Source organism: Anolis sagrei, chromosome X (assembly GCF_037176765.1).
Source record: "Anolis sagrei isolate rAnoSag1 chromosome X, rAnoSag1.mat, whole genome shotgun sequence".
In the NCBI taxonomy this organism is placed as follows: Eukaryota; Metazoa; Chordata; class Lepidosauria; order Squamata; family Dactyloidae; genus Anolis; species Anolis sagrei.
Window position 1 is genome coordinate 65,041,473 of NC_090034.1, and position 20,441 is coordinate 65,061,913.

General features: G+C 44.3%; 1 protein-coding gene across 1 annotated transcript; it reads left to right on the top strand.

Moving 5' to 3' along the window:
- The first annotated feature begins 3,608 nt into the window (after positions 1-3,608).
- RAB42 (RAB42, member RAS oncogene family) lies at positions 3,609-20,441 on the top strand. The gene is made up of 2 exons (XM_060785731.2): positions 3,609-3,877; positions 16,791-20,441. Exons 1-2 carry the CDS (start codon positions 3,609-3,611, stop codon positions 17,212-17,214), a joined length of 693 nt encoding a protein of 230 aa, XP_060641714.1. The 3' UTR covers positions 17,215-20,441.

The window sequence follows — 20,441 nt, forward strand, 5'->3', positions numbered from 1 at the left end:
TGGGTATTTGTGTTACCTGGCTTTTTGAGCAAGCTTTCGCTAATGCAGCATAATCTGGCAAATATGACATCATTGAATGACTTGACAATACAATTGGATAATAACTTTGGTAAGGAGACGCTTATGATAATAATTTTATGTCTTTGTACTGTTTTTATACTATATGCTAAATGTTTTAATAGTATTTTATGACTATTTTAATTTTTTTTATTGTTGTGGCATCAAATTGTTGCTAACTGTGAACCGCCTTGAGTCGCCTCCAGGCTGAGAAATGTGGTATACAAATATGGTAAATAAATAAACAAAATTAGTTTTTATTATGTCTTATTGAATGTGCATTTGGTAATAGTATGAAAGCTGGGTCCGGAAGCTCTGAGCCTTACGCTCTTTCCGCTTCGCTCCTTTGGGAGCGCTGTTTGCGCAACGCAGAACAGAACACAGATATAGAAGGAATGTAAGAATTCTTTAATAGTAAAACCCTTACCCGAACCCCTTTGAGAGATTTAAAATAGTCTTTCTCTGTCCATGTGGATAATCTCTTTCAGCAGCTCATGAAGCAAGTGTACTGTCTCTCTCTGCTAGGCTTGTTTGATCAAGAAAAAAAAGGTTTTGAAATCGTTTCGTATGTAGGGGGCACTGAAAGTTCATTTTTTAAATTATTTCCGAAATTTTCCTTTACAAAAGATCAAAATTACCAGGAAATACAAATTGTTTCGTTTGTTTCGTTAATGGAAGGTGCCCTTCCCCCCCTCTAGAACCATTAAAATCTCACAGTTTCCCTTCCAGCCATTGCGGCAGAAGGGAGAGGTGGGCGTGGCCAAGCACAGGGCTCCTCGGAGGCCTCGCCCCCAGCCACCTCCAAGCAAGGAGCCCTGTGCTCGGCCACTCCCAGCTCTCCCTTGGACAGCTGGCCAGGGAGGAGAAGAAAGGGGACAGATTTTAAAAGTGTTGGTCTTTAAATCCGTCACCTTTCTTCTCCTCCCTGGCCAGCTGTCCAAGGGAGAGGTGGGCGTGGCCAAGCACAGGGCTCCTCCCAGACCTGTTCCTAAAAGCCACGCCCCCAGCATTTACGATTCACTGGTGGACGTCGTAAGGAAGATGGGGGCGTGGCTTCGTTATTGCAAAAACACTTCCGGGTTCCCAGAAAGCCTCAAAATCGCTTCTAATTATAAAAAAATAACGAATACATAACGAGTTACAAAAATAACGATCTGGATCAAACAACCCTACTCTCTGCTTCTCTCTTCAAACTGTCTGTCTTTGCACCTGCACAGCTCAAGCCTGAACAAAAATGCAACAGTATCCAAAAGTCCCAGGCTCAGCCTGTTCCCCAGGCATTGCCCAACCAATCAGCTTCATGCATCTTATTTTGCAGATCACTTCTGAACCAGTTGCTATCCCTTTAAGTCCAGCCTATTGTTATGGCTATTTGAAGATGAAATCTACTTTGCGGAGAACAATACACGCTGCAATCCTGGCATGATTAGGTAAACGTAAAATTAATGAAAAGAGCCATTTCACAAGGTCTTGGCTGAATATGACAGTGCCGTGTCCTTAAGGTTAAATCTATGCCCCAAAAAGGGTAGAACAACTAGATTCAAGGCATGTTTTGCATGCATATACCGGAGCACCCTAAAGGTGAATTGTTACTCATTTTCAAAGTTTGGCAAATTGCAGGCGCATGACTTAAGGGACAGGGGAACTGATTAGATAAAGAGTAAATAAATGGCCATGAGGCAACAGTCTTCTCTGCTTAAACAGAACCCCGTCCCAATGTGTTTTTATTATCTGTTCTTAGAGGTTGAAAGAGGGTTGCTTGGTGTTTTATGAATGTTTAAAACATTAATAAATGTGAATGTTTAAACGAGGCCTGGTGCAAGTTCAGCCCTTCCTCCAGGTGTTTTGGACTCCAGCTCCCACAATTCCTAACAGCTTACTGGGTGTTAGGAATTGTGGGAGCTGGCGTCTAAAACACCTGGAAAGAGGGCTGAACTTGCACCAGGCCTGATTTAAAAGCTAGTTTGAGCCCATCATCCATGACTGTGAAGACATTTGCCCTTCCGCTTTGCTACTCTGCAAATGAGTGTGCATGTCAAGTTTAGAACGCATCTCATTATGCTAAAACAGTTGATATGGCTCTTAATGGCTGGATGGCCATCTGTTGGGGGTGCTTTGAATGCGATTTTCCTGCTTCATGGCAGGGGGTTGGACTGGATGGCCCACGAGGTCTCTTACAACTCTATGATTCTATGCTGCATTATCATAGGATGCCTATGCCCTACACCACTGGAGAAATTTAGCCGGTATTGCACCACCTGACATCTTCTGGGAAATAATAATAATAATAATAATAATAATAATAATAATAATAATAATAATCTTTATTTCTACCCCGCCACCATCTCCCCGATGGGGACTCGGAGCAGCTTACATGAGGCCAAGCCCAAACAACAAATTACAACAGAGTAAACTGAAAATGCAAACCCAAAACACGAACAATAAACATCATAATTACATAAAACATGTGAATACATAACAATATAAAATTACAATAAGCACAATCACAGTGACAATGGGCGGGCTACATATAATTATTAAAAGAAAACTAATTAAAAACAGTCATTGAAGGCACATTGGAACAGCCAAGTTTTCAGGCTCCTCCTAAAGATTTTCAGGGTGGGGGCTTGCCTAATATCTCTGGGGAGCGAATTCCAGAGCCGAGGGGCCACTACAGAGAAGGCCCTCTCTCTCGTCCCCACAAATCGCGCTCGCAATGAAGTAGCAGCCAATAATGAAAGGACCAAGGCAATGACATCTCTGGTCCATCCTCTGTTCGGATGCCAACCAGTCTGTCAATGCCATAAATCAAGAAATAGTTTTCTAAGATCTACACTTGCAGGAACACCTCAGCAAGTGAGAGTCCAAAAGTGGCAGGCTCAAACCAGGAACCTCAATCAGTGGCTGATACCAAATAAGAGACTCCCTCCTGGGCACAAAGAAGATTGGGTGACTTGGAAGACACTAAAGAGACTGCATTCTGGCACCATGAGATGCAGAGCCAATCTTATGAAAAAGGGACACAAAGTGGAGTCCACGACATGTGAGTGTGGAGAAGAGCAAACCACAGACCACTTATTACAATGCTGCCTGAGCCCTGCCACATGCACAATGGAGGACCTTCTTGTGGCAACACCAGAGGCACTCCAAGTGGCCAGCTATTGGTCAAAGCACATTTAGTATAATACCATGTTTTTTAAAACTCTGTGTTTTTAAAATTACAACTGTACCCTTGGCTCGCTTCTGATACAATACATAAATATCCCACCACTCTTAAAGGGTTGGGCCAGATTTTGCAGCATTTTAACAAATGATAGTGTGCGTTCTCATTCCCTTCCCCTCTGTCTCTTGCAAAAGAGAAGAAATCCTATCAGGTGAGAAAGGTGGGAATGCTTTGGGTGGGGCAGTGAAGCCTTCCTCCCAATCAAGCGAAGGACTAAGCACATTCTGCTGAGCTCAAGCAGCACACCAGTCTGCAATCCCAAGTCGTGGCTCCTGCCAAAGGCTGCTTTTTGGCTCGACCCTCATTCTTCCGCCAACCTCCTTGGACCATGGACATTGCTGCTTCTGAGACTGAGTGGGGACCCACGCCTCCTGCTGCCAACCTGAATGGCAACTGGCACTATCAGTTCCGGATCCTCTTGCTGGGGGACTCCACAGTGGGCAAGACGTCCCTGTTGAGGCGCTACACCGAGCGGTGCTTCATCCCGGCCCCGTGCCCCACAGTGGGAGTGGAGTTCTACAGCCGGATGATGGAGCTGCCCCCAGGGATCAAGGTGAAGCTGCAGCTTTGGGACACAGCGGGACAAGAGAGGTTCAGGTGAGGAGTGACCCCCTTGCTGGACCAAAGGAAGTCGGCACTGCTTACAGTGGGATCCTAGGTTTTTCCTTTTGTCCAAACCCCTTTGAGAGATGGGAGCCGCTTGGCTCGACAACAGTCCATGAGAGAAAGATCTTGCTGTCTTTGTGGATAATAAGTTGAACATGAGCCAGGAATGTTATTTATTTATTCATATCAAAAGTATTGCATAAATTAGTATAAAACTGATAAAAACAGAAGGTGCGCAGGCAGCTAAATATCTTATGACTAAAAACGGGCAACAGCAAGGGCATTGTCTGTAGCCTCCAACTATTCCTCCTCTGTACATGAGGTAGGGCACAGTGGACAAGCATACAGATGCAGAGTTGTCTGTTCTGCTCCACAGTCACATAAGATGTGGAATTCTTTTAGGTAGTGCCATTTTACCAGGTTGTCTTTTGATCTGTACAGTGGCCCTTATTTCTCATGCCAGTAAGGTAATGCTCAAGATCCTGCAAGAAAGACTCCAGCAATACATGGAGCGAGAGTTGCCAGATGTACAAGCTGGGTTTAGAAAAGGCAGAGGAACGAGAGACCAAATTGCCAATATCCACTGGGTAATGGAGAAAGGCAGGGAATTTCAGAAAAAAAATCTATTTCTGTTTTACTGACTACTCTAAAGCTTTTGACTGTGTGGATCATAATAAATTGTGGCAAGTTCCTGGTGGTATGGGCATACTAAATCACCTTATCTCTCTCCTGAGGAATCTGTATAAGGACCAATTATGTAATAAGGACCAATCTGTATAATACGGCAGGGTTGTATACTCCCACCCAACCTATTCAACTTGTATGCAGAACACATCATGCGATGTGCCGGGCTTGACGAATGTAAGGCTGGAGTTAAAATTTCTGGAAGAAACATTAACAACCTTAGATATGCAGATGACACCACTTTGATGGCCGAAAGCAAGGAGGAGCGGAGGAGCCTTGTAATCAAGGTGCAAAAGCTGGGTTGCAGTTAAGCATTAAAAAAAACCAAGATTATGGCAACAAGAATGATTGACAACTGGGAAATAGAGGGAGAAAACGTGGAGGCCGTGACGGACTTTGTATTTCTAAGTGCAAAGATTACTGCAGACGCAGATTGCAGCCAGGAAATCAGGAGATGCTTACTTCTTGAGAGGAGAGCAATGTCCAATCTTGATAAAATAGTGAAGAGTAGAGACATCACACTGGCAACAAAGATCCGCCTAGTCAAAGCCATGGTATTCCCTGTAGTAACCTACGGATGTGAGAGCTGGACCTTAGGGAAGCCTGAGCGAAGGAAGATAGATGCTTTTGAGCTGTGGTGCTGGAGGAAACTGCTGAGAGTGCCTTGGACTGCAAGAAGATCCAACCAGTCCATCCTCCAGGAAATAAAGCCCGGCTGCTCACTGGAGGGAAGGATACTAGAGACAAAGTTGAAGTACTTTGGCCACATCATGAGGAGACAGCAAAGCCTAGAGAAGACAATTATGCTGGGGAAGGTGGAAGGTAAAAGGAAGAGGGGCCGACAAAGGGCAAGATGGATGGATGGCATCCTTGAAGTGACTGGACTGACCTTGAAGGAGCTGGGGGTGGTGACGGTCGACAGGGAGCTCTGGCGTGGGCTGGTCCATGAGGTCACGAAGAGTCGGAGACGACTGAATGAATGAACAACAACAACAGAGACATCACCCTGGCAACAAAGATCTGCATAATTAAAGCAATGGAATTCCCTGTAATAACCTACGGATGTGAGAGCTGGACCATAGGGAAGGATGAGCGAAGGAAGATAGATGCTTTTGAACTGTGGTGTTGGAGGAAAGTCCTGAGAGTGCCTTGGACTGCGAGAAGATCCAACCAGTCCACACTTCAAGAAATAAAGCCTGACTGCTCATTGGAGGGAAGAATAGTAGAGGCCAAGATGAATTACTTTGCCCACATCATGAGAAGAAAGGAAAGCTTAGAGAAGACAATGATGCTGGGGAAAAAGGAAGAGGGGCCGACCAAGGGCAAGATGGATGGATGGTATCCTTGAAGTGACTGGATTGACCTTGAAGGAGCTGGGGTGGTGACGCCCAACAGGGAGCTCTGGTATGGACTGGTCCATGAAGTCACAAAGAGTCGGAAATGACTGAACGAATGAACAACAACAACTTTTGATCTGCCCACTCCGCTTCTGAGTCTATTCAGGGACTTCCAAGCTGCCCATGGAGGAAGACCCCCTCTCGGGGGGCCATCCAGTAGCGATTTCTTGGTTTAGCTTGCCAGAGAGAAACCCTTGCTGTTGCTGGGGGGACACCAAGAAGAGTGGTAGTTCCCATAAAGCTTGATTTGAGTCTGCTGGGAGGAGGCTGGTAGCCATGTAGTGGATGGCTTTCACAGTGTTCAACCAGTTCTAACTCAGCCCTATACATTGTCGAATATGGCCTTATTCTTCCTACCAATTACCCAGATCATTTCCTCTAGTCGGCCCCTGGAATGAACAGCCACAGACCCGTACCTAATATCATTGTTGCCTGCCATAGCATTGCATTTAATTCCCGGGCCCCCTAGAATTTTTGGGCTTTCACAAATCTTGGCCCGGCCTTTTAATTTTTTAAAAAATTGCCTTGAACAGGCAGGATTATTTTTAATATATGCGTGTTATGGCGACAATTTTTATGCATATTTTGTTTTGTTAATCTTATGGTTATGTTGTTTTTACTTTGTATGGTCTGTGATTTTTACCTGGGAACTGCTCTGAGTCCCCTCGGGGAGATAGAGCGGTATATAAATAAAGTATTATTGTTATTATTATTATTATTATTATTATTATTATTATTATTATTTCTCTCGCTTTTAGCAGCAACTTTCCATCGCACATTGGGAGGAGAGGCAATGCCAGCTAGCTTGTAGCGTTTATCAACAGGTGTAGGTTTAAGACATCCTGTGATTATTCTGCATGTTTCGTTCAATGCTATGTTCACCTGTTTTGCGTGGGCAGACTTATGCCAAACATGACAGGTATACTCGGCTGTTGAATAAGACAAGGCCAGGGCTGATGTTCTTATTAATTTTGGATTAATAAGGAATGTGATGCAGCAACTGAAAAAGCCAATGGGATTTGGGGCTGCATCAGAAGGAGTCTAGTGTCCAGATTGAGGGAAGCCATGGTGCCTCTCCTTTCTGCTTTGGTCAGACCTCTTCACCTGGAATCACACTGTGTCCAGTTCTGGGCCTCATAGTTCAAAAGAGACATTGACTCGAAGCTGGAAGGAGTCCAGAGGAAGAGGGAAACTAAAAGTATCAAAGGTCTGGAGACCGTGAATCCCGATGAAGACAAGTGTCTTAAAGAGCTGGGTCTGTTTAAGCTACAGAAGAGAAGGTTGAGCACTAGTGCATGAATTGTGTTCATATCATGAAGTCTGCTACAGACTGCTTCATATTGGGTGGGATACTTATGTCCTCTGGATGTTTTGGCCTACAATTCCCATCCACAGAAAGGCATTGTGGAGCAGTTTAAAGAGCTGGGTGTGTTTAGCTGCAGAAGAGAAGGTTGAGAGGAGACAGAGAGCCACGTATAATATCTGTAGGGGTGTCATGAGGAAGAGGGAGCAGGCTTGTTTTCTGCTGCCCTGGAGACTAGAACTCAATGCAGTTCAAATTACAGGAAAGGAGATTCCATTGAACATTAGGAAGAACTTCCTGACCTTATGAAGATCTATTCAGCAGTGGAACTCTGTCTCGGAGTGTGATGGAAGCTCCTTCCTAACAGGCTTTTAAACAGAGGCTGGATGGCCATCTGTTGGGGGTGCTTTGATTGTGCCTTTCCTGCACAGCAAGGACTTGGACTAGGAGGTCCACATGGACTCTTCCTGCTCTATTATTCTATGGTTCTCCTCCCCCTTTCTCTTGGAAACAAGGGGTGAGACACCCCTTCCTTAGAAATTTGTGCTGCATCACTACTTGTCTAGCCAGGATAGCTCAGGATCACCATTGCCCCTTCGCTAATATTGTTTCAGGCAGAGCTCGGAAAGTTAATTTGAAAAATGTAATTCCTTGAAGCTCTCAGCTTAATTATAGCCAATTATAGGGGCTGAGGGATACTGGGAGTTGTAGCCTTATGTCTGAAATCCTGTTGGCATATGTGAAAAAAAGAGGGGAATCTACCACGTAGAGAGGATCACCATTAGGAGATCCCACTGCTGTGTCACCAATTGTAAAATATTACAATTTAAAACAACTTTAAAATGTTTGGAAGCTGCAGAGACTTAGCCACCAAATATACTGTGTTCTGAGGAAACTTTAGTGTGGAAACTGGCTACCACCACCCTTAGAAGGAAGTTTTCAGTTTGTGTCTGAGAGGTTTTAAGTAGCTAGAACGTGCTGAATTCGGACTCAGGGCACTGAACTCTGAGGTAACAAACAATGAGATTCTCCTAAATAATCACTGCCACCAATCTGGGAAATCTGTTCCCTTTAACTACTATGGAACTTCTTCACACTTCACACTCTTGAGACAGTTGCTGATTAACAAAAAACCAAGTTGTTTATTTGTGTGGATTTCAAAAAAATACAGGAACGTAAGCGTAACAGTTACAAGAATTTATTTATTTATTTATTTTATTATTTAAACTTCTATGCCGTCACTCCCCTGGGGCTCGGAGCGGCTTACAAGAATGGCTAAAATCTAACAAAATTTAAAAGCAATTTAAAACAATTTAAAAACAACAATATCAAACATTAAAAGCCTGTCGAAACAGGTATGTCTTGCATGCCCTGCGGAAAGTCCCGCAAGGCACAGACTTCAGGTGGCAGAGTATTCCAGAGTGATGGTGCCACTGCTGTGAAGGCTCTGCGTCTGGTTGCTGTTAGACGCAAGGTCTTGACACTGGGAACTTCCAATAGATCTTGGTCCTCAGAACGGAGGGATCTCTGGGGTTGGTAGGGGATGAGGTGAAGCTTAAAACAGTCCAATGCTTAGTTCTTTAAAAAAAACCCCAAAAACTCTTCACTCCTTCCGGAACCTAGCAGACTTCCCTCTGACTAGAATTCTTAAAACTCTAGACTGTCCTTTCCTTTGGGTCTGTCTATACTCTATACCAGCTATTCTTCCTAATAGCTAGCAATCTTCTCTAACTAACCACTTTTGGCTTCTCTAACTTCCCTTCACCTAACACTCTCTCTCCTAACTGTCTTCTTCAAAACCCAGAACCTGAATAGCTTCTTCAAATACTAGAACCTGACTAAACAGTCAGATTTTAAAACACAACCTTTCAGGCATTTTTCCCCCTGCACTCTAACTAACCTCCACCCACTTTCTCCCAGCCAATCACAAAGTTTCTCCACATTTCCCTCCAGACTGCTCCTAAGCTACGCCTCCTCTAGGAAATGAGTACTCTAAGATGGCTGCCTCCATGCACTATCTCACAAAATGGCTGCCAAAACACTTAGGCCTACTTCCTGAGCTTTTCCCTGGCCTAAAAGGTAGGCAATTCATCACAGCATACTTGCAAGCAGTGATGCTTTTCCCAGGCGGAGTAGTGCTGCGGGAAGGCAGGCCATCATTTCCACAGTGTCTGACTGCCTTCACAAATAAACATCATCATCCATAGCCACTGAATCTGCATAAAGATCTTTCAATGTCATCACCACCTACAGTGGCGTAGTTATGACAGTGGAGTGTACAAACAGAATTTCCGCTTAGAAAAATAGCAATTGTATGTGTTTTAGACTGTGTGTTCCTCAGACTATGGCAGTGTTTCTCAATCTGGGGGTTGGGCTCCCTGGGGGGGGGGGGGGTCGTGAGTGGGGTGTCAGGGGGGTCTCCAAAGACCATCAGAAAACACAGTATTTTCTGCTGGTCATGGGGCTTCTGTGTGGGAAATTTGGCGTAATTCTATCGTTGCTGGGGTTCAGAATGCTGTTTGAGTGTAGGTGAACTATAAATCCCAACAACTACAACTCCCAAATCTCAAGGTCTATTTTCTCCAAACTCCACCAGTGTTCACATTTTGGCATATTGAATATTCATGCCAAGTTTGGTCGAAATCCATAAGTGTTTGCGTCCACACTGCTCTCTGGATGTAGGTGAACTACAACTCCAAAACCAAAGGACACTGCCCACCAAACCCTTCCAGTATTTTCTGTTGGTCATGGGAGTTTTGTGTGCCAAGTTTGGTTCAATTCCATCATTGGTGGAGTTCAGAATGCTCTTTGATTGCCGGTGAACTATAAATCCCAGTAACTACACTCCCAAATGACTAAATCAATCTCCCCTTAACCCCACCACTATTCAAATTTGGGTGTAACGGGTATTTGTGCCAGATTTGGACCAGTGAATGCAAATACATCCTGCATATCAGATATTTACATGACGATTCATAACAGTAGCAAAATTACAGTTATGAAGTAGCAACAAAAATAATTTTATGGTTGAGAGTCTCCACAACATGAAGAACTGTATTAAGGGAACGCGGCATTAGGAAGGTTGGGAACCACTGGGCTATGGTCGGTTCTTCTTTGCAAAGCGCAAATTACATTGCTGGTGAGCTTGTAATGATTGTCTGATCAAGAGCCACCAACTACGAAGAGATGCTGTGATAAGCCTGTTTTCCCCTTGTCTGGAGTTGAAGACACAAAGCAATGGATTCAGATTGCAGTGGAAGATGCTGCCTCAGAGCATGGTGGAGTCTCCATCTATGAAGGTGTTTAAGCAGAGGCTGGATGGCCATCTGTGAGGAGGGCTTTGATGGTGTCTTCCTGTATGGCAGAGGGTTAAATTGTATGGCCCTTGTGGTCTCTTCCAACTCTAGAATTATTTCATTGGGGCTTCTATCTATGCAAGCTTTATGTTCGAATAAAGTCGTGCAAGCTCTTTTGGATTAGCTATTTTTTAATTTTTTTACAAATAGCCAATGGTTAAAGGCCTTGTAAAACTAGTTCCCATGATTGCATGGCATAGAGGAGGCATGGGCAAATTTCGGCCCTCCCTCCAGGTGTTTTGGACTTCCACTTGTTAGCGACCCTAAATTTGGGTCTTTTTAGGTCCAGTTGCGGGAGCATGGAAGAATGAAGACAGTCCCAATGAAAGATAAAAAAACAAGGTTTTATTTTAGTTTCTTCATTGAAGAAAGACGAACAGCCTGATAACATTTCGCAGATGCTATCCTTAAAGTGGCTGTCGTGCCGTCCCTTGAAAATCTGCATACTTTATATAGCATTTTACAAACAGAGAGCTCAGGGAAAACACCTTTTATGAATAATAATTCTGACCTTTTTGATGGAAAAGTACCTTCTGTACACGTGGCCTCTGCGCTTCGAAAACAACATTTTTAACCTTTTAACTAAAGAAAGTACAGGAAACCACAACTACTTCCTGTCTGCACTCTGTTACCTTTTTGAAGCTCAGCTTATTGCTAAAATTGCTGGTTTTGTTTGCTTTTTCCCAAAAGCCCCTTATTCAGAGACCCTTGAGGTTTTTGTTTGCTTTTACCCAAAAGCCCCTTACTCAGAGACCCTTGAGGCCTACTTCACACTCAGTCCAACTCTCTTCACCAGGGCAAGAAAATGTAATCAGAGCCCTCCTGACAAAGAGCCATCCAGTCATAAATATAGATAGATAGATATGATTCTCTCTCACACACACAGATATAGTATCATAGATTTGAAAGAGACCCTTAAATAAAGGACTATGATATGTCACATGTTCCAGAGTAGGCAAACCAGACACTCTCCACATCAACACTGACAAAGAAACAACAAGAAATACTGTTTACTCACAAGCATAAAGGAATTACATATATTAGAAACCAACACTTTCTCATTACTTTATTTTCCAGATCACCAGACTGGGCCACAGCAACGCGTGGCAGGGGACAGCTAGTGTGTGTGTGTGTATGTATATATATATATATATATATATATATATATAATATGGGATGTGATGTTTTTAAATGATTGTCTGTGTTAGTGTTGTTGTGAACAGGCCTGAGTCCCTCTGCGGAGGTGAGAAGACCAGTATATAAAAGTTCTAAATAAATAAATAAAAAATATTCATGTGCAACAATTTACATTTATTCAAATAGTCATGTCATCTTTTTCTGGAACACAGTCACACAATATTATGTCAATGATATTATTTATATTTAATTATATATTATTACTTTATAATGCAGCAGAGTAGCAAAGCGCAAGGGTAGATGTCTTCATTGTGTCTGGTTGTGATCCCCAGGTTGTGCCAGTCAGCTTTCATATGATATTGTTTCTAGCACCCACTTTTTGCTTGATATTCAAGCTGTGCTTCTTGTAGGTCAGAGAATGGTCCAGAGTGACTCCCAGGTATTTGGGTGCACTACAATGCTCCAGTGGGATTTCTTCCCAGGTCATCCTCAGAGCTCGGGACGCTTGTCTGTTCTTAAAGTGAAAAACACACGTCTGTGTTTTAGATGGATTAGGAATCAGCTGGTTTTCTCTGTAATAAGCAGAAAGGGCATCTATAGCTTCTGTTCAACCATTTCAAAGCTCCCTGCTTCAGTGGTGTTGACGCGATCGTCAGCATAGATGAAACTCTAGTTCCTTCTGGCAGTGGCTGATCATTTGTGTAGAGGTTAAACATTGATGGAGCAAGCACACTTCCCTAAGGGCTGAGTACGCATGCCCAGTGTGGAACACATCGCACCATGCTAAAACAGTGGATGTGGTTCTTAATGAGACATGCCGCATTATCACAGGATGCCTATGCCCTGCACCACTGGAGAAACTGTACTGTTTAATCTATACTACATCACCTGACATCTGCCAGGAAGTAGCAGCCAACAATGAAAGGACCAAGGCAGTGGCATCTCCAGCCCATCCTCTGTTCGGATATCAGCCAGCACACCAATGCCTTAAATCAAGAAATAGTTTTCTAAGATCTACAGAGAGACTCACAGGAACACCTCAGCAAGTGAGAGTCCAAAAGTGGCAGGCTCAAACCCGGAACTTCAAGCCATGGCTGATATTGAATGAAAGACTCCCTCCTGAGCACACAGAAGACTGGGCGACCTGGAAGGTGCTGAACAGACTGCGCTCCGGCACCACGAGATGCAGAGCCAGCCTTAAGAAATGGGGCCACAAAGTGGAGTCCATGACATGCGAGTGTGGAGAAGAGCAAACCACAGACCACTGACTACAATGCAGTCTGAACCCTGCCACATGCGCAATGGAGGACTTCCCTACAGAGACTCCAGTGGCACTCCAAGTTGTCAGCTAGTGGTCAAAGGACATTTTATTTATTTATTTATTTATCAATTTCATATACCGCCACTCCCCAAAGGTTCGGAGCGGTTTACAATATACATATGCGATACCATACATTTAAAATCAAAGAAAAAATTCAATCAGCAAGATGCAAATGCCAGCCTAAATAAATAAGTTTTACAAGCTCTACAAAAAGATAATAAGTCTCGGAGAGCTCGTGTTTCTGCTGGCAAGGCATTCCACAGATAAGGGGCCACCACCGTTAATGCTCTACGCCTAGTAGAATGCCAAGTTTTTAATAGAATGTCAAGTTTTTAAAAGTTGTGTTTTTAAAAATATATTACAACTGTACCTTTGGTTTGCTTCTGATACGATAAATAAAATAAATCTATATATATATAAATGCTCATGTTGTAAGGAGTGGCTTAAAAACAAAAGAACTGCTGGGCCAATATCCACCAAATTTGGCAACAAAACTCCTCACCATACAAGGTGTGACCATCAATAATAAAAAAATAAAATAAAACTGAAAACAACTTAGAAATCCTTAATAAAAGGAGAAGCCATTACAGCGCATGCGTGCAGCTGTGGGGGGAGCGCACGTGCATGTAAGAGAGCGCCTCCATCGTCTCGCGGCGGAACTTGTGGCGGCAACGGCTGCTGGGCCTCCCGGAGCCAGCCACAGCTCCACTAAAATTTTAAATCTGAAACGCCAGCCTGACCGACGGAGACAGAGGGGCCTCTTCGAGCGAGGGAGCAGAAGCAGGAGGCGCCTTCTCCACTCCGTCGCCATGCTCCTGGTGCTGAGCCTGCCATAGCAGCTGCGCCTGGGAGAGGCCTCCCCGCCTTTCCCAGGAGGAGTTGCAGGCAGAGAGGACTCCTGCTTCTGACCCCTCCGTCGCCAGAGATTTGGCCCTCACCACACAGCCGTTTTGGGCCCGGTCGTCCTCCCTCCCTCCGTTCCCCCCAAGAGGTCTCCCAGAGGCCCTGCACCAAGCCCCGCCCGTCCTCCCGATGCAGCACGCCTCTCTTCCTGAGCCCCACCGCCTTCCTGGCCAGGCACAGCTCTTTCACCCCCCCCCCCCCCACTTCCCCGTAGCTCATGGGGCAGCCACAGTGCTCTGATCCTTCCTTCCCTTATCTTCTGTTTTTCCTCCCTCCCCTCCCCTCCGTCCCTCCCTCCCTCCCTCCCTTCCTTCCCTTCTTCCCCTTACCCTCTGTCTTTCCTTCCTTCCTTCCTTTACTTTATCTTCTGTTCTTTGTTTCCTTCCTTCCTCCCTCCCTTCCCTTCCCTTTCCTTCCCTTCTTTCCTCTTCTGTCCTACCTTTCCTTTCCATTCTTCCCTTCTTCCCTTCCTTTCCTTCTTTGTTATCTTCTGCCCGTTCTTTCCTTCCTTCCCTTCTTCCCCTTCTGTTTCTCCTCCCTCCTACCCTTCCCCTCCCTTCCTTGCTTCCTTCCTTGCTTCCTTCCTTCCTTCCTTCCTTCCTTCCTTCCTTCCTTCCTTCCGTTTCCTTCTTCCCCTTATCTTCTATCTTTCCCTCCCTTCTTTCCCCTTCTGTCCTACGTGGGGTGAAAGAGCGAAGGGCCTGTCGCTCCCCCCCCAAGCAACTCCCAAATGTCAAGGTCTTCCCCAAACTCCACCGTATTCAAATTTTGCCATCTTTCTGTTGGTTCACAGTCTTCTCCAGATGTAAGTGGACTGCTAGTATTGTTGTTGTTGTTGTTGTTCTTCTTCTTCTTCTTATTCTTATTATTAACCTGAAGCTGGCTATCTCTCAGGAGTGGTTAGATTGTGCTCTCCCATTTCCCAAAAGGGGCTGATCTGGATGGCCCCTTCAGGTCTCTTCTATACTAGGATTCTTCTATTATTATTATTAGTAGTAGTATATAGTAGTAGTATTATAGTATTATACTGAGGGTGAATGGCCATCTCTCAGGAGTTGTTTGATTGTGCTTTTCCTTTATGCCAGAAGGGGCTGGACTAGATGGCCCTTGGAGGTCTCTTCCATAAAAATGCTCTGTGCATAATGACTGCCTTAAAAAGAAAAGAACCAATGAATGAAATCACACCAAATTTGGCAAAAAAAATGTCTCGCAACACAAGGAGTGACCATCACTCAAAAAATTATGATTTTGTCATTTGGGAGTTGTAACTGCTGTGATTTATAGGTCACCTATATTCAAAGAGCATTCTGGACTCCACCAACGATGGAATTGAACCACACTTGGCATACAGGAATCCCCTGACCAACAGAAAATATTGGAAGGGTTTGGTGGGCCATTGACCTTCAGTTTGGGAGTTGTAGTTTACCTACATCCAGAGACCACTACAGACTCAAACAATGATGGATCTGGACCACACTTGGCACAAGCACTCAATACACCCAAATATGAACACAGATGGAGTTTGGGGGAAATAGACCTTGACATTTGGGACTTTTAGTTACTGGGATTTATGGTTCACCTGCAATCAAAGAGCATTCTGAACCCCACGAACGACAGAATCAGGGCAAACTTCCCACACACAACCCCCATGACCAACAGAAAAAACTTGAGGCCATCCAATCCAGCTCCCTTCATCAGGGCAAGAAAATGTAATCAAAGTCCTCGTCACAAAGATCCATCCAGCCATAGACATAGATAGATAAATAGATAGATAGATAGATAGATCGATAGATCGATAGATATGATTCACACACAGAGATATAGTATCATAGATTTGAAAGGGACCCTTAAAGAAGGACAACTATATGTTCCATGTTCCAGGGTGGGCAAACCAGGCACTCTCCACATCAACACTGACAAAGAAACAGCAAGAAATACTGTTTACCCACAAGCAGAAAGAAATTACATATATTAGAAACCAACACTTTCTCATTACTTTATTTGCCAGATCAACAGACTGGGCCACAGCAACGCGTGGCAGGGAACAGCTAGTACTTTATAATGCAGTACCTGTCATGTGTTGCAATGGATGTACTACTAATAAATGTGTCCATCTGACTGACGATGTTAACTGGGGCTTATAAAATCATAGAGTTGGAAGAGACCTCATGGGCCATCCAGTCCAACCCCCTGCCGAGAAGCAGGAATATTGCATTCAAAGCACCCCTGACAAATGGCCACCCAGCCTCTGCTTAAAAGCCTCCAAAGAAGGAGCCTCCACCACACTCCGGGGCAGAGAGTTCCACTGCTGAACGGCTCTCACAGTCAGGAAGTTCTTCCTCATGTTCAGATGGAATCTCCTTTCTTGTAGTTTGAAGCCATTGTTCCACGTCCTAGTCTCCAGGGCAGCAGAAAACAAGCTTGCTTCCTCCTCCCTGTGACTTCCTCCCACATATTTTTATACATGGCTATCACGTTTCCTCTCAGCCTTCTCTTCTTCAGACTAAACATGCCCAGCTCTTTAAGCTGCTCCTCAAAGGGCTTGTTCTCCAGACCCTTGATCATTTTAGTTGCCCTCCTCTGGACACATTCCAGCTTGTCATTATCTCTCTTCAATTGTGGTGCCCAGAATTGGACACAATATTCCAGGTGTGAGACGCAATATTCCAGGTTATTATTTTTTGGGTAGGCCTTCTATTAGAAGCATCTTGGGTCTTATTTTGGGGAAAACAGGGCGTGCATATTTGCAAAATGTTAATATTCTTGGTTCGTTTGAGGACTGAACCTGTCTTGTTCCTTCTAGGTGCATCACCAGGTCTTTTTACCGGAATGCAGTGGGTGTGCTTTTCATTTTTGACATGACCAACCGAAGGTCCTTTGAGAACATTTTTGAATGGTACAACGAAGTGACCAATGTGATGGACAAAGTCATCTTCCTCCTGGTTGGCCACAAGTGTGACCTTCAGTCGATGAACAGGGTCACCACGGAGGAAGCCCAGGGACTGGCCACTTCTTTGGGAACGCACTTCATCGAGACATCCGCCAAGGATGACATCAATGTAGATTTAGCTTTTGAGACGATCGCCAACACCATCTACGAGGCTCTGAGAACCAAGGAGATCGATTTGCAGGAAGGATGGGACGGTGTGAAAGTCATTCATAAGAGGAGAGCTAGCAGTATACAGAGAAAGAAGCAACCACCATCCAAAGGAAAATGCCAGTGTTGATTCAAGTGGAACATTCAAGCATGGTTCCCAAGAGATAAATGGACAAGACTCTTCTATTGCGGATCTTCTAGACAGAAGCTACAGAAGCCTTATCCAACTGCTCCACTCTAATAGCACCATTCCCTCACTCATCACCAGCCTACTAGAGGGTTACTTTTACAGTTAACTGGTTAGTGGCTTTGTGGAGAAAAAAATCAAAGGCCTCATCTATCCTGTCATATCATGCAGTTTGAACTGGAATACTGTATATGGTCAGTTTTCTTTTTCGTGAGAACTGCAAGTCGCTTCTGGTGTGAGAGAATTGTCCTTCTGCCTGGATGTTTGATGTTTTTACCATCCCTGTGGGAGGCTTCTCTCATATCCCCGCATGGGAAGCTGGAGCTGACAGAGGGAGCTCAATCTTGCTCTCCCTAGATTCAAACTTCCAACTTGTCAGTCTTCAGTCCTGCTGACATAGGGTGACACCCACTGTGTTACGGGGGAGGGGGGGATATCCATATGGTAACTGAACTGGATTATATGTAGACTCATAAGCCAGTGCATAATCCAGTTCAATGCTGCATTCTGGAACTGTATTATATGGCAGTGTAGATGAGGTCCAAGACAGCATAGTTTATGTCACTGATGTAGAAGAGAGAAAGAACACAAAAAAGCATTAGCAATTCTTAAAGCCACTTTAAAAGCTAATCTGTTAATATAAACAGTCCACTGAAATATCCCTCGGAAGTTTTAAAATATTTTTGATTGGCAGTGGGATGAATGCGCAGATGCAGTGCTTATAGATAAGAAGGGCCTGCTGTATTTTTTATTCCTTTAGCAGTAGTCGAAGTAGTTTGTAGCAGTTAGTTGATAGGGTAATCATAGCTGTGTGCATGTGGATCATGTATTGTTTTTAGAATTATACAATGTAGGTTTTAGATAATAAGATAGGGCTGGGCTTGAGCACAGCGGGTTAACTACCAGATGCAGTAAATCTTACCAACTGAAAGGTTGACATTTCAAAGCCTGGATCAGAGTGAGCTCCTGGCCTTTGGCCCAGCTTCTACCTACCTACAAGTTTTGAAAACAGCAATGTGAGGTACCGCTTAAGTGGGAAGGTATTTAAGACACTCATAAGGAAATGCCAGAAAAATGCCAGCGATTCAATCAAGGAGGAAGTTTACAAAGGTCTTTGGCAGGGAAAGTGGAGTGACAGCACCCCCAGTGGCCAGAACCAAGCACAGCCTCCATGATGCCAAAGATGGGGAAACCTAGCTATACCTTTATGTACAAGTTGTCTGTCTTGTCAATGAATAGCAGCATTGAATGTTTGCTGCATATGTGTTCTGCTCTGAGTCCCCTTTGAGGTGAGAAAGGCAGAATATATATACTGTAAAAATGTAAAAATAATAGTATTGACACAGAAAAGGAAACACTGCTCGATAGATTTAATTATATTATGCCTGGAGTGGAAAGTTTTGAGGCTGCTGCACTGGCATGGTAACATCGATGGAAACTTGTTGTTGTTTATTTGTTCTGTCGCTTCCGACTCTTGGTGCCCTGCTGGGCCAGCCCAGGCCAGAGGTCCCAGTTGGCCATGGCCATCCCCCAACTCCTTCAAGGTCAGGCTAGTCCCTTTGAGGATCCCCATCCATCCATCTTGCCCTTGGTCAGCCCCTCTTCCTTTTTCCTTTCATTTTCCCTAGCATTCTTTTCTTCTCCAAGCTTTCCTGTCTTCTCATTGTGTGGCCAAAGTACTTAATATTTGCCTCTAATATCCTTCCCTCCAGTGTGCACCTGGGTATTATTTTGTGGAGTATAAACTGGTTTGATCTTCTCGCAGTCCAAAGCACTCTCAGCATTTTCCTTCAGCACCACAGTTGAAAAGCGTCTCTCTTCCTTCGCTCAGCCTTCCTTATAGTCCAGCTCTTGCATCCATAGGATACTACAGGGAATACCATTGCTTTAACTATGCGGCTCTTCGTTGTCAGTGCGGCTCTTTGTTGTCTACTCTTCACTAAGATTGGTCCTTGCTCTCCTCCCAAGAAGGAAGTCTTTTGATTTCCTGACTGCAGTCTGTGTCTGCAGTAATCTTTGCACCTAGAAATACAAAGTCTGTTGCTGCCTCCACATTTTCTCCTTCTATCAATCAGTCTGGTTGCCATCATCTTGTTCTTTTATGTTTAGCTGCCACCCCACTTTTGCGCTTTCTTCTTTCACCTTGATTAGAAGGCTCTTCAGCTCATCCTCGCTTTCAGCTATCAAAGTGGTATCATCTGCATATCTAAGGTTGTTAATGTTTCTTCCAGCTATTTTAACACCAGGCTTGGATTTGTCAAGCCCCGGAAATGACTTAGATCTATTTGAGGTCCTGACCGGAACAAATGGCTTCCTTGTGAGACAAGCGTACAAAGATGGAAAATACATTAAGACCACACGTTGGTAAAGTTGGGAACTAAAGTTTAGGTGAAAAAGTCAAGATGTGTCATTGTGCTGGTACAGCTGTACCAGAAGCTCCCACTTTATTTGCCTTGTATTAAGTGTTTGCTTGCAGCCCAAGGCTTGGGATTTTGCAGAAGGGTGGCTTCTTGTTAAAGTTTGCAGTTATAGGGCAGGCCCCCTGTCCATCATCGTTAAGTTTGGTTCCGCCCCCTGTTCAAGACAACTGAGAAGGGAAGGGAGCCATTTTCAGTCAGTCTCAGCAAGGAAAGTCAATGTACAGGACGTGTACAGACTTTCTCCTGTACAAAGGCTTCAACCCTTAAGACCTCCCGGGGGAGACCAGTCTTAAAGAGCAAAAAGATTCCCAAAGATTCCCAGGGAAACAGCCCTAAAGCTCTGAGGAATTTCGGAGGGAAAAACAGCTTTGAATATCAAAGAACTCCAGCTGAAGTGACTACCGGCCTACTGGTAGGTCCACTCGGTGCTTTGAGACGCAGTTCAACCCGGTAGTGGTGCCCACATCAGTTAGGTTTAGGTTCACAGTTAGAATCATAGAATCAAAGAGTTGGAAGCGACCTCATGGGCCATCCAGTCCAACCCCCTGCCAAGAAGCAGGAATATTGCATTCAAATCATCCCTGACAGTTAGCCTGGGAGAAGTTTGGAAAGGGATTTTCCTTTAGAGTAAAAGTAACAGTTAGAAGCCACCAGTTGCACAAAAGCCTGGAAGCATTTGTTTAACCTTTTGAAGACAAAGGAAGTTTCTGTTGATTGTTCACCAATAAAAGACTTTGTTATACTTCACAA

Coding starts and splice junctions, on each gene's coding strand:
- RAB42 (XM_060785731.2), top strand. CDS start 3,609: ATGGACATTGCTGCTTCTGAGACTGAGTGGGGACCCACGCCTCCTGCT. Junction 3,878..16,790: donor GCGGGACAAGAGAGGTTCAG/GTGAGGAGTGAC, acceptor TGTTCCTTCTAG/GTGCATCACCAGGTCTTTTT.